This window comes from Stegostoma tigrinum, chromosome 7, assembly GCF_030684315.1.
Source record: "Stegostoma tigrinum isolate sSteTig4 chromosome 7, sSteTig4.hap1, whole genome shotgun sequence".
Taxonomy (NCBI): Eukaryota; Metazoa; Chordata; class Chondrichthyes; order Orectolobiformes; family Stegostomatidae; genus Stegostoma; species Stegostoma tigrinum.
This window is the reverse complement of record NC_081360.1, coordinates 24,898,497-24,912,376: the sequence shown is the minus strand read 5'-3', so window position 1 is coordinate 24,912,376 and position 13,880 is coordinate 24,898,497. Positions and strand designations below refer to the sequence as shown.

At 43.6% G+C, this 13,880-nt stretch overlaps 1 protein-coding gene across 1 annotated transcript in view; it reads left to right on the top strand.

Annotated features, from left to right (window-relative positions):
- The window catches only part of iqca1 (IQ motif containing with AAA domain 1), a 161,723-nt gene that overhangs the window by 108,890 nt on the left and 38,953 nt on the right, over window positions 1-13,880 (top strand). Inside the window, exons 14-15 of the mRNA XM_059647116.1 lie at window positions 1,823-1,930; window positions 13,206-13,405. Coding sequence (XP_059503099.1) covers window positions 1,823-1,930; window positions 13,206-13,405 — 308 coding nt within the window. The remainder of the gene's footprint in view (window positions 1-1,822; window positions 1,931-13,205; window positions 13,406-13,880) is intronic.

The following is a 13,880-nucleotide window of genomic DNA, read 5'->3' as shown; positions in this document are numbered from 1 at the left end:
CACATTGAAGGTGAGTTTCATTCTGTAGTCAATCAGGAGATAATAAAGACTTCAAATGACCCCTTCTAGTCAACATTGCCTCAAATTTTTAGTAGACTTCAAGCTCAAAACTTCTTCAGTTCTACCTGTTTCATGTTGTCGCCTGAACCTTATATTTCTAATTCATCCTTAGTCCACTTTTACTTAAGTACAGGAAATTTGATATTGCATTACAAATGATAGTATTAACATGTATAATAACGAGGGAACTATATGTGACAAGAGGTTGAGGAAAGAGTGAACTCGTACGTAGAAAATTAGGGAAGGCCCAGTTCTGAGATGAAAAATTATTCGAAGCAATTTACTTTATTATTAGAAAAGGATGTCCCAATTTTACATGCAAGAACATTTCAGATCAGTGACTTTGAATGGAAACAAAATTCTGGGCTGTACTTCCAGTGAAAGAAAATGTTAGACTCAGGAGAACTTTAAATAACTTTTCTGGGAAACATTTTCTTCCTGGCACAGAGGCAATGTGATTTTTTTTAAAAACAAATAATCAGTCAAAATGGTTCAGTAGGTAATATTTACTGTTCTTAAAAATTTTGGCTGGACTTTTTTCAACATTTAATATTAGTCATTAAACTGCCAAAAGCCTAGAAATCATTGCTTCCTTGGCCTGGTCGAGTAATTAATTGAATAAAATGTTGTAGAAATAAAACTACTCACAAGATCACATCGTATGTTTATTTAGAAGCTGGCACAAGAAAGAGATTACCAGATTAGACACTTTCCTCAATGAAGGCCATATTGTGTCTTTCCATCCTTAATCTATGTTGATCTAAGTGTGAATGTTGTATTTGCTGCTGCATTCTAAAGAAATAGAATTTATAATAGTGTAGTGTAGAGCTGGATGAACGCAGCAGGCCAAGCAGCATCAGAGGAGCAGGAGGCTGATGTTTTGGGCCAAGACCCTTCTTCAGAAAAGAGTCTTCATTTTCTGAAGAAGAGTCCAGACCCAAAACGTCAGCCTTCCTGCTCCTCTGATGCTGCTTGGCCTGCTGTGTTCATCCAGCTCCACAATTTGTTATCGCAGATCCTCCAGCATCACTATGCTTCACTACCAGAAGCAGATTATTTGCAACTCTTGTTGCTCTCTGAGAAAAATCACATCTTAATAGCATGATCAAATTGCTTTATCTGGATTTTGTGTTTATTGTACTATACAGATTACTGATATTCATAGAGGTGATGAAGACCTGTATGGAACGCATCCTTTTGTTTTAAATCACTCAATATTTTCAGCAACATGTGTTTCAAAACACAGTATAGCTTAGTTATATGAGAAATTTCCTCTCCAAGGCCCAAGCAAGTGTACCCAAGTCTGATGTATTGCTATTTAAATGCAATGTAAAGCTAGCTCTATAATTATTCAACAAATACACTGACAGGTTCCATTTTGAGCCAGCAGAGACTAAAACCATTTTGATTCTATCGAATCAAGAATCCTCAGTTCACGTACGTGATGGTCTGGTACAGAATAAATCTCTCTTTGTGTTGCTGTCTTCAAGAAGCACAGAATTCCAGATACAATCAAGTTATTAGCATTTACCTGAGAATGTTACTTCATTTTGCTACTTCAAGAGCCAATAGAGAAAGAGATGTTTATTCCATCAGTGTGAACTAAACTTTAACCCAGGTCTAAATATACTACTAAACAAAACCACCAAATGTCTCAAATAAGACCTTTAGTGGAGAGTAATACCCTCATAAAAACAAAAAAAAAGAATTTGATTGACTCGACTGATTTTTATGTTTGATTACCTTCTCTTTTCTCACACAGGTGAGTACAACTACCTGGGAACCACACTGCGGCAAACTGATATTGAACCAATGCCTTCCCTCTTAGATGTGAGGCAGCTAATTGCACTCTATGGGATTCTGCCATTGGGTAAGAGTCTGGAAATGAGAATTAAGTACAATTTACTCCATTCTTAAATCGAGAAAACTTCCATCAATGTTTCTAATCTGTTGAAAAGGAAGAAAAAGAGGTCTTGCAAAACCTTTCCAAGTCACAGGTCCTCTCAAAGTACTTTGCTGCCAATTAAGTCTTTCTGTGGGTTAGTCACTGTTAGAATGTAGGAAATGCAGCACAATGTGTGGCGTGGTGGCTCAGCGATTAGCGCTGCTGCCTCACAGCCTGCAACCTGCAATTCCACTCTAGGGTGACTGCCTGCGTGAAGTTTGCACACTCTCCCTGTGTCTGTGCGGGCTTCTTCTGAGTGCTCTGGTTTCTTCTCACTGTTCAAAGATGTGTAGATTAGGTGGATTAGCTGTGGGATCTCTAGGGTTGTAGGGAAGGTGGCTGGGTCTGGGTGGGATGTTCTTCAGAGAGTTGGTGTAGACTCAATGGACCGAATGACCTGCTTCACTCTGTAGGGACTCTATGATTCTAATTTGTAAATAGTAACCTTCATAAACAACAATGTGAAAATGACAAGATAAATTTTGTTTGGGAGGGGTGATAGATGGTCAGTGATGGATAGTTGGTCAGGACTCAGGAGTAACTCCCCTGCTGTTCTTTGAAATACTTACATTGCATATTTCATACTCACCTGAAAGGGCAGTGAAGGTCTCATGTGAAATATGGCACTCTGGCTGTGCAGCACTCCCTTGGTACTACACTGGAATATCAGCCTTGATGTTTGTGCTGAAATGCTAGAATTAGACTTAAACCTGAAAAGTTCTGACTCGGAGTGAAGAGTGCTTCCAATTGAGCCATTCTGATACTTTGATCAGAGGCTTCCACACGGAACAAATCTAAAATTAAGAGTCCTTACGGCATGGAAGGTGTCTTTTGGACTAGAGTCCATGCCAACTCTACAGAATAGTGTCATCTAACATGTTCAACATTTCGCAACCTGGCCTCTTATGCATGACAAATTGTCAATCTTCATTTTTGAGGGTCACTCGGTATTGAATTGCAGGGGATATGACTATCAGTTTCAATCTCCAGATCACTATTTGTTTTCTGTACTTAATTAAATAAGGAACAGTCAACCATTAGGCTTGATCAATGAAGCAAGGAAAACAGTGCACCTTTTCAAAAAAAATTCCACTCTTTCCATTCTCTCTGGATGCTTTAAAATGGTGATATCTTCATACGCTGAGGATCACTTTGTGAGCTGTGAAAGCAGGGTTAGCTTATTCGAGGACAAATTTCCTCTAATTTTCTTGGGAAATCTAGTGATACAGGTGTAAATTGAAAAGCTTATTTCCATTTAGTTGGTAGTTGACATTTTCAGAAAGCAGTTGAGCTTGCTCGACAGACAGCAGTGAACTGTACTGATGTCAAAAGTTACATGGCACTGCAGACAGTGTTGATGAAAACTGGAAATTATAAAGGGATATTGATAGACGAGGTGAATGGGCAAAACTGTAGTCAATGGATTTTCAAAAAAAAAATTATTCACTAATGGGACATTGATGTTGCTAGCTGGCCAGCATGTGCTGCCTTATCCCCTTTTGCCCCTACAAGGTGGTGATGAGCTACCTTCTTGAACCGCTGCAGTCCGCATGCTGTAGGTTCACAAAGCCCTTAAGGAGGGAATTGTAGGATTTTGACACAGTGACAGTGAAGGAATGGTGATCTACTTCCAACTCAGAAATGGTGCATGGCTTGGAGGGGAACCTGCAGGTGGTGGTGTTCCCATGCATCTGCTGCCTTTGTTCGTGTAGATAGAAGTGTCATGGGTGTGGAAAGTGCTGTCTAATGATCTTTCGTGAATTTCTGAAGTGCACCTTGTGGGTAGTACACAATGCTGTCACTATGTGTGGGTGATAGAGGAAGTGGATGCTTGTGGGTGTGGAGCCACTTGGTCCTGGATGGTGTCAAGCTTCTTGAGTGTTATCAGAGCTGGACCCCTCCAGGCAAGAGGTCAGTATTCCATCTCACCCTTGACTTATACCTTGTAAATGATGGACAGGCTTTGGGAGTCACAGGTGAGTCACTCACCACAATATTCCTAAGCCTCTGACCTGCTCATTTAGCCACTGTGTTTGTGTGCTGTGTCCAGTGAATTTCTGGTCAACGGTAATCCGCATAATGTTAACATTGGGAGATTCAGCGATGGTAACATCATTGAATGTCAAGGGGCAGTGGTTAAATTGTCTCTTATTGGAGATGGTCATTGCCTTATTTAATAGCTCCGCAGAGGTTGATATCCCACCAATAAGCCACCACTTATTCACACATGAACCATCCTTGCCTATAGTACTGCCTCATACAGAGTCAGGCACTAATGTGTCTATATCTCTGACACACTTTTTTAATATGTCAGCCACAATGCCATGGCAGCTGCTGCCTCCCAGATGTCCTCTTACTGCCTCTGGAAAATGCCCAGGCAGGACCCACTCACATGCTAAGATAACACCATGCCGGGCCAAGAGACTGCCTCAAGCCGCCAAGAGACCAGGCCGAGACACTGCCACATTAGGCAGAGAGACTGAGCCGAGAGTTTGCCATGTACCACCAAGAGCCAGGGCCAAGAAACCATCACAGCTGAGCCAGGCCAAGAGAATGCCTTGCCGGGTCTGCGCTGATGCTGGGAGTGAAGAAAAGAAGAAAAGAAACAGAGAGAGAGAAAGAAAGAAAAAGAAATGAGAAAGAAGCCAACGAGCTCTGGCTGAGGTGTTTTAATCCGCAACCATCTTGAACTTGAGTACTTTCTAGATGATATACAGTTAAATACAATGGATGTGAAGAGACTTGGTGGCTGAGGTGCATAGATCTTTAAAATGACATGAACAGGTACAGAAAATAATTAGGAAGACTGATGGAGTGCTGGCCTTTATGTCCAGAGGATTTAAATATAAGGACGTAGAAATTATGTTGTAGCTATATAAAATCCTGGTTAGACCTACTTGGAGTACTGTGAGCAGACCTGGCCACTACACACAGGATGGACATATTGGCCTCAGAAGGAGTAAAGTGTAGGTTTACAAGAATGATACTTGGACTTCAGGGGCTAAGGTATGAGGAGGCATTATAAAAATTAGCTTTAATTTCTATAGAATGTAGGAAGTTTATGGGTGATCTAATCAAAGTTTTCAAGATGTTAACAATAAAAACAACAGGGTAAATGAGGATAAACAATTTCTACTGGTTGGACATTTGAGAACTCGGGGGCATAGTCAAAAAGTGAGAGCTAGACCATTCCAGAGAGATATTGGGTAACAGTTCTAAACACGAAGGGTGGTAGAGATTTGGAATTCTTTTCCACGAATGGCAGTTGATATTAGATCAGTTGTTAGTTTTAAATCTGAGATTGATTATTTTTGTTGAGCAAAGGTCTTAAGGGATGAGGGCCAAAGGCAAAATATATCGAGTTTGGCCACAGATTAGCCATGATCTCATTGAATGTCAGAACAGTCTTGAGGGGCCCACTCCTGTTCCTACATTCTATGGCTGCTAAAGGCTTTTGAAATATACATTTTTGGCAAGGTCTGAAGTGTGGTAACATTCATTTGTGTTCACCATTCACTTTCATGGATGTGTTGAAACGAGTGATTGAATGTAATGGGGCACTATCAGATTACAGGAGGTTGGCCATGTGTAAAAGATTTGGACATGGTAATCAGAAATGGCCATGACAGAGCATAAGCAAGGCAACAGCCAGAGTGCAGAAATCAATATGTCCCAAGTTTAGTAATGCTTTTCCCTTCCCAGATCTCCTCACATAGCAGTTATACTAAATAGAGGTAGGTTATTCCTTTTAATGAACTGGAAATATTTGTCATCGTTAAAACACTTCAGTTAACAGATTGTCAACACACTTTGAAACAGCAAACATCAGGATTCTTTTGAGGACCAGTTAGACTGCCAAATCCTTTAGAAGCTGGCAGTGTATTGATATTGATTGCTAATAGATTCAAACCTCAAGCCAGTTTTCAAACTTGTGTCTTTGTTTCAGTAATATTGCATTTGTATTGTCCATGTGATGAAAATTATGACCTGGCTATCTCAAGTTTGGTGAATGTCAAAATCCAATTCCAAAACTCTCTTCTGTAGAGCAGTACAGTGAATCCCATTCTCCAGCTCTATCACCTAATCCTGAAAGTTTATTTCTCGCAAGTGTTCAATTAATATCCTTCTGAAATTATTGTTCATCTCTGCATCTGATAGGTAGCAGGTTCCTGCTCATCTGCCTAATGCAGGTATCTAGGAGAATTCCTTCTATTCATTCATGGAATGTAGGCATCATTGGTCAGGCCAGCATATACTGCTCGTCCCTAGATACCCTGATGAAAGTGGTGGAAAGCTGCCTTCTTTAACCACTGCAGTCTATGTGCTGTATTCCGTAATGCTGTTAGCTAGGGAGTTCTGAGATTTTGACCCAGCAACACTGAAAGAACAGCGATATGTTTCTAAGACTTAATAGTGAGTGGCTTGGAGAGGAACTTGCATTTGGTGGATATCCTAAATGCGTGCTGCTTTTCTTGATGGTAGGCTTTGAAAAGTGCTATCTGAGGAGCGTTGGAGAACGTCCACATCCATAATCTTGTAGATGGCACACTGTGCTGCAACTGTACAGTTGACAGTGGAGGGACTCGATGTTTTTGAATGTAATGGCAATCAATTTACCTGCTTTGTCCTGGGTGGTGTCAGTTTATTGAGTCTTGTTGGAGTTGATCTCGTCCAGGCAAAGGGGATGTATAATGTCACACACTTTAATTCTGCCTTGTTTACAGGCTTTGGGGATTCTAGAGTCACTGCAAGATTCCCAAATTCTAACCAGCTTTCGCCACCAAGATGACTAGTCCCGTTCTGTTTCTGGCCAATGGTAATCCCCAGGACATTAATAGTAGAGAATTCAGTGACAGTGACGTCACTGAAGATCATGAAACAGTTGTCAGATTTTCTCTTGTTGGAGGTGGTAATTGCCTAGTACTTGTCTGGTTCAAATATTACTTGCCGCTTGTCAGCCAAAACTGGATATTGCCCAAGCCTTGGTGATGTTGGGAACTGCAGATGCTGGAGAATCCAAGATAATAAAATGTGAGGCTGGATGAACACAGCAGGCCCAGCAGCATCTCAGGAGCACAAAAGCTGACGTTTCGGACCTAGACCCTTCATCAGAGAGGGGGATGGGGTGAGGGTTCTGGAATAAATAGAGAGACAGGGGGAGGCGGACCGAAGATGGAGAGAAAAGAAGATAGGTGGGGAGGAGAGTATAGGTGGGGAGGTAGGGAGGGGATAGGTCAGTCCAGGGAAGACGGACAGGTCAAGGAGGTGCGGCTTGGGGTGGGAGGAAGGGATGGGTGAGAGGAAGAACAGGTTAGGGAGGCAGAGACAGGTTGGACTGGTTTTGGGATGCATTGGGTGGAGGGGAAGAGCTGGGCTGGTTGTGTGGTGCAGTGGGGGGAGGGGATGAAGTGGGCTGGTTTTGGGATGCGGTGGGGGAAGGGGAGATTTTGAAGCTGGTGAAGTCCACATTGATACCGTTGGGCTTCAGGGTTCCCAAGCGGAATATGAGTTGCTGTTCCTGCGACCTTCGGGTGGCATCATTGTGGAACTGCAGGAGGCCCATGATGGACATGTCATCTAAAGAATGGGAGGGGGAGTGTAAATGGTTTGCGACTGGGAGGTGCAGTTGTTTATGGCGAACCGAGCGGAGGTGTTCTGCAAAGCGGTCCCCAAGCCTCCGCTTGGTTTCCCCAATGTAGAGGAAGCCACACTGGGTACAGTGGATGCAGTATACCACATTGGCAGATGTGCAGGTGAACCTCTGCTTAATGTGGAAAGTCATCTTGGGGCCTGGGATAGGGGTGAGGGAGGAGGTGTGGGGGCAAGTGTAGCATTTCCTGCGGTTGCAGGGGAAGGTGCCGGGTGTGGTGGGGTTGGAGGGCAGTGTGGAGCGAACAAGGGAGTCACGGAGAGAGTGGTCTCTCCAGAAAGCAGACAGGGGTGGGGATGGAAAAGTGTCTTGGGTGGTGGGGTCGGATTGTAGATGGCGGAAGTGTCGGAGGATGATGCGTTGTATCCGGAGGTTGGTAGGGTGGTGTGTGAAAATTCCTCCGCCTCCGCTGCATCTGCTCCCACGATGAGGCATTCCATTCCCGCACAACCCAGATGTCCAAGTTCTTCAAGGACAGCAACTTTCCCCCCACGGTGATCGAAAACGCCCTTGACCGCGTCTCCCGCATTTCCCGCAACACATCCCTCACACCCCGCCCCCGCCACAACCGCCCAAAGAGGATTCCCCTCGTTCTCACACACCACCCCACCAACCTCTGGATACAACGCATCATCCTCCGACACTTCCGCCATCTACAATCCGACCCCACCACCCAAGACATTTTTCCATCCCCACCCTTGTCTGCTTTCCGGAGAGACCACTCTCTCCGTGACTCCCTTGTTCGCTCCACACTGCCCTCCAACCCCACCACACCCGGCACCTTCCCCTGCAACCGCAGGAAATGCTACACTTGCCCCCACACCTCCTCTCTCACCCCTATCCCAGGCCCCAAGATGACATTCCACATTAAGCAGAGGTTCACCTGCACATCTGCCAATGTGGTATACTGCATCCACTGTACCCGGTGTGGCTTCCTCTACATTGGGGAAACCAAGCGGAGGCTTGGGGACCGCTTTGCAGAACACCTCCGCTCGGTTCGCAATAAACAACTGCACCTCCCAGTCGCAAACCATTTCCACTCCCCCTCCCATTCTTTAGATGACATGTCCATCATGGGCCTCCTGCAGTGCCACAATGATGCCACCCGAAGGTTGCAGGAACAGCAACTCATATTCCACTTGGGAACCCTGCAGCCCAACGGTATCAATGTGGACTTCACCAGCTTCAAAATCTCCCCTTCCCCCACCGCATCCCTAAACCAGTCCAGTTCGTCCCCTCCCCCCACTGCACCACACAACCAGCCCAGCTCTTCCCCTCCACCCACTGCATCCCAAAACCAGTCCTACCTGTCTCTGCCTCCCTAACCTGTTCTTCCTCTCACCCATCCCTTCCTCCCACCCCAAGCCGCACCTCCATCTCCTACCTACTAACCTCATCCCACCTCCTTGACCTGTCCGTCTTCCCCGGACTGACCTATCCCCTCCCTACCTCCCCACCTATTCTCTCCTCTCCACCTATCTTCTTTTCTCTCCATCTTCGGTCCGCCTCCCCCTGTCTCCCTATTTATTCCAGAACCCTCACTCCATCCCCCTCTCTGACGAAGGGTCTAGGCCCGAAACGTCAGCTTTTGTGCTCCTGAGATGCTGCTTGGCCTGCTGTGTTCATCCAGCCTCACATTTTATTACCCAAGCCTTGCTGCATTTGGGCGTGGCCTCCTTCGGTGTTTGAGGAGTCACAAATCGTGCTACATCAAGGATGAGAATTTTAAAATCAATAAAATTTTGTTCAAAGAAGTACTATAGTTTTGAATAAAAAGTATGAGAGGCCATGAGAAAGTGTGTAGAGTGACATAGCTTGTCATGTAACTGCAAAAACTGAGGCAGAAAAGTCATGTGCAACAAAAGGGACATGAATAGAGAATAAAATGTGAGGGGAGAGAACATTCCATGGAGTCGAAGCTGGTTAGCAGAAATGAAAAAAACCTGCAGGCAATTCAAAAGGCATGGTATTAGTGTGGGGTAGAAGGAAGAGAAAATTTGAACAAACTGGGAATTGGAAAACTGCAGTGCACTTGATTAGTAAAATGGGAATGATTGCACACTGTCCATTTTGACTCAAATACTGAAACAGTCCATGCACACACACAGCAAGTCATTGGATAACATTAAAGCTTAGACTGATGAACGGAAGTAGCATTCGCACCACAAAAGATAATGATCAACCCCAACAAGTGAGAAACCAACCACCTCCCCTTGACATTGAACAACACTATCATCAGCATCACCCTCCTGGTGTTTATCACTCACCACAAACTAAGCTGGATCCGCATTTAATTGCTGTGGCTTTAACAACATGTCAGACAATAGGAATTCTGTGGTGAACAACTTACTTCATGATTCACCAAAGCCTACCCACCTATTTCGAGCCTCAAATCAATGGTGTGATGAAATACACTTGGCTTCTCTGGAAAATAGTTCCAACAAAATTAAAGAAGTTCAGCACCATTCAGCAGAAAGCACACTTTGTCACTGGTATGTGTCACTCCAGGTAATCTTAGATTTTTAAGGAAAGGGAATTTCATTCTGTTTTAATCTCACTTTATTGATAAAAGTGTTTTATTTAATGGGACTGTTGTTTGCTGAGCATTCAATAAATATTTGCTAAGGTAAGCCAGTTTATCATAAGAACAGGAAATTTATGTTTCAATAATGCAGCAATGCAGATTAACCCACTTGGGAGATGCATTGGCCTGGGAAAAGACCACGTTACTAAATCATTCAGAGTTCAAGGTTGCACTTCCTGCTATTTCCAGCAGGAATGCCAATGATCTCAAACGGAAGAAACCAAAATTTCTCATGCTCATTGATTGTTATGTTTCAAAAGCCAATTAAGGATCTGAGATAAAAGCTGAAAAAACTGCAGATGCTGTAAATCAGGAATAGAAACAAAGTTGCTGGAAAAGCTCAGCAGCTCTGGCAGCATCTGTGAAGGGAAAAACAGGAGTTAATGTTTCGGGTCCGGTTCTAAGGAAGGGTCACCAGAGCCAAAACGTTAACTCCTGTTTTTTCCTTCATAGATGCTGCCAGATCTGCTGAGCTATTCCAGCAACTTTGTTTTTGTAAGTATCTGAGATGCCTGATGTTTTACTTCATATTTAGTCAGGAAGTTGCCAAGTCTTTCCAACAATGCAACACTTTTAAAGATAAGACCCCAATAATTAAAAAAATACATAAAGTTTTGAGAAGATGCAAAAACCCCCACTTAACATTATTTCGGGACACACAACCATAGCTAATTGCATTGTCTCCCAATTACATTGTTGGCAATGGTTACTTTTCCTCATCAAATCCAATTATAGTGTGCAAACTGCTATTTCAGCTGAGATTTATGAAGTAGTGTTATGTGAAGTCTCAAAGCATTCTGATGAGTAGTGCTGCAGGATCTCGTATACTATATATAGATTTAGTCCACCACTGTACAAAATTTTAATAGATGTGCAGTTGCGTGGCAATACTGAATCATTGTAAAGTTAATTCAGCGGGGGTTCATTTGAACTCTGAAACACTTTAATCAACTGACGAGATCTCTAGATGAAGATAGGAGTGTGGACAAAAATATAAGATGGAGATCAAGACCTTCAGCTTCTAGGGGACAGTAAAAACTTGGGAGCTGGGGCTTGCAGGGAAAGAGAACTCCCCCATAATCCTGACTTGGTAGCCACATTAACTGCTGTAAGATAAGACTTCTTCCCTCTCTCAGGAGAAAGCCCTGCCTTTAAGAGCTGTCAGCTAAACTGATAGCTGGCATTTTGTAACAAGAGTAATTTCCAGCTGGCCATCACTGGGATTACAGGCATTCCCACCAAACCAAGGAGGCCTGTAATTCGAGATAATGGGAACTGCAGATACCGGAGAATCCGAGGTAACAAAGTGTGAAGCTGGATGAACACAGCAGGCCAAGCAGCATCTCAGGAGCACAAAAGCTGACATTTCGGGCCTAGACCCTTCATCAGAGAGGGGGATAGGCAGAGGGTTCTGGAATAAATAGGGAGAGAGGGGGAGGCGGACCGAAGATGGAGAGAAAAGAAGATAGGTGGAGAGGAGAGTATAGGTGGGGAGGTAGGGAGGGGATAGGTCAGTCCAGGGAAGTGCAGTGGGAGAGAGATTCCCTGAGGTTGGTCTGGAGGGAGGAGGATAACTTCTTCAGGCCTGTAATTGGGTTCTGAGTGATTGGGGTGGAGGACTGAGGTTCCAGAGCAGGGTGGGGATTAAAGAAAAAAATGATCTTTGAGAGGTTGGAATGTCTCAGATGGATCTACAGGCAGTGTAGAGGATGTTAACTGTGCAACTTCCCCCACCCCACCCCCATGGCCATCACATTCCCCATATGTGGCTACTAATAGGTTAATAGGCCCAAGATGACAGACAAAATTACCAATTATACTTCCAAAAGCCTTCAAACGGGAGCACACAACCCAGCCGCATGACTCCATAATTGAGTGAAAAATTACACAACTCTGTATGTGTACACAACATAGAAGAGACTTTGAAGTCCCCAACCTCCAGAGTACACTGTTCACTTTTCAACTTTAGTGCTTCCTCCAAGTGCTGTTTATCTTGGGGGAGTACTGATTCATCAGCTGGGACACAGCACATGACAACCTTTTGTTAGTTTGTTTATCAAACACTTCATAAAGTTGTAAAACCTCTCCTACATCTCTGATCAACCTTCCCTTCTGTATAGAAAGTGGACTAGGTACATTCAGTGGTTAGCACTGCAGCCTCACAGCGCCAGTGACCCAGGTTCGATTCCACCCTCGGGTAACTGTCTATGCGGAGTTTACACATTCTGCCCATGTCTGCGTGGGTTTCCTCCGGGTACTCCGGTTTCCTCTCTCAATCCAAAGATGTGCAGCCTAGGTGGATTGGCCATGCTAAATTTCCCGTAGTGTTCAGGGGTGTGAGGGTTATGGGGGGATGGGTCTGGGTGGGATGCTCCAATGGGCGGTGTGGACTTGATGGGCCGAATGTCCTGTTTCCACACTGTAGGGAATCTAATCTAATCTAATCTTCACCAACCCTGTCGTCATAACTTGTTTCCTATCCCTACTTCATCCTGGGGAATCTACAATTCATTTCAATGGCTTTAACATTGCTTCTATATTAAGGCAACCAAACAGTATTGATTATTTATCTGTAGTATAGTTGCAATCTTGTATAAATTCATCAACTATCAATCAATCTTCGTCTTGAAAAGCTGTGAATGGTCAAAGTGTATATTGCCTCTTGTGAGAAGTTCCTGATTTTACTGGCCTATGTGCTTCTGATTTCAGTCATGTTCCACTTTGAAGATTACGGTCCCTTGTTCCAGATTTCGCCCACCAGTGGTACAGATTCTTATCAACTACCGAATAAAATGATAATCTTTTTCAACTTTCTGCTTTCCAGAACACCAGACCTTTATCTTCAAATGTAAAATGTGATTAAACTGGACAGAAGTATTTTTACATAGCAGCTTATGGTCTTGTATCATAAGTAAATTCCTGTGGGATTCAATGTCCCTGATAGATTCCCTGTTTTCCTGTTGCAGGTTCTCAAGCTGTCCATGAGAAAGCTCCATTGGTGAAGTCTCTGCTGTTGGCAGGACCATCTGGAGTCGGAAAGAAAATGCTGGTCCATGCTCTCTGTACGGAAACAGGAGCCAACCTTTTTAATTTGTCACCACATAACACTGCAGGAAAATATCCGGGCAAGATTGGCCTCAAAATGATGATCCATATGGTATTCAAGGTAGACTGTCTGATAGCACAAATTGATTGTATTAACACGTAAATTATATAAAGCTGTTATGTTGAAAGACTTCAGTGTTGCTGCATTTTCAAGTGTGGTTAGTTTTGTCAAAACCTTAGTTGTGTTGCAACGCCTCAAATAATTCCTCCATGATTGATATCTCTTGGATCCTATTTTCATGCAGTAGTGAGTCCTGATGGGATAATTTGCCATTTCTTTCCACTCCTTTCCTTTTGTCTCCATAAGAAACTTACAATTGCTGTGATATAATTCCAAAGTACCAGCTGTCTTCCAGCACTTCCCGCCACATTGTTCACATCTGAGGACCCCACCATTGCAAAATCTTAATGCACGTATTAAAACAGTCCACTATGCTAAAATCCAAAAGTCAGTTTCCCAAAATGAAAAGGTTAACATTGACAACAAAGTGAAAATGGAATAGCAAATATTTCAAATAGAGCAAACTATGAACTTC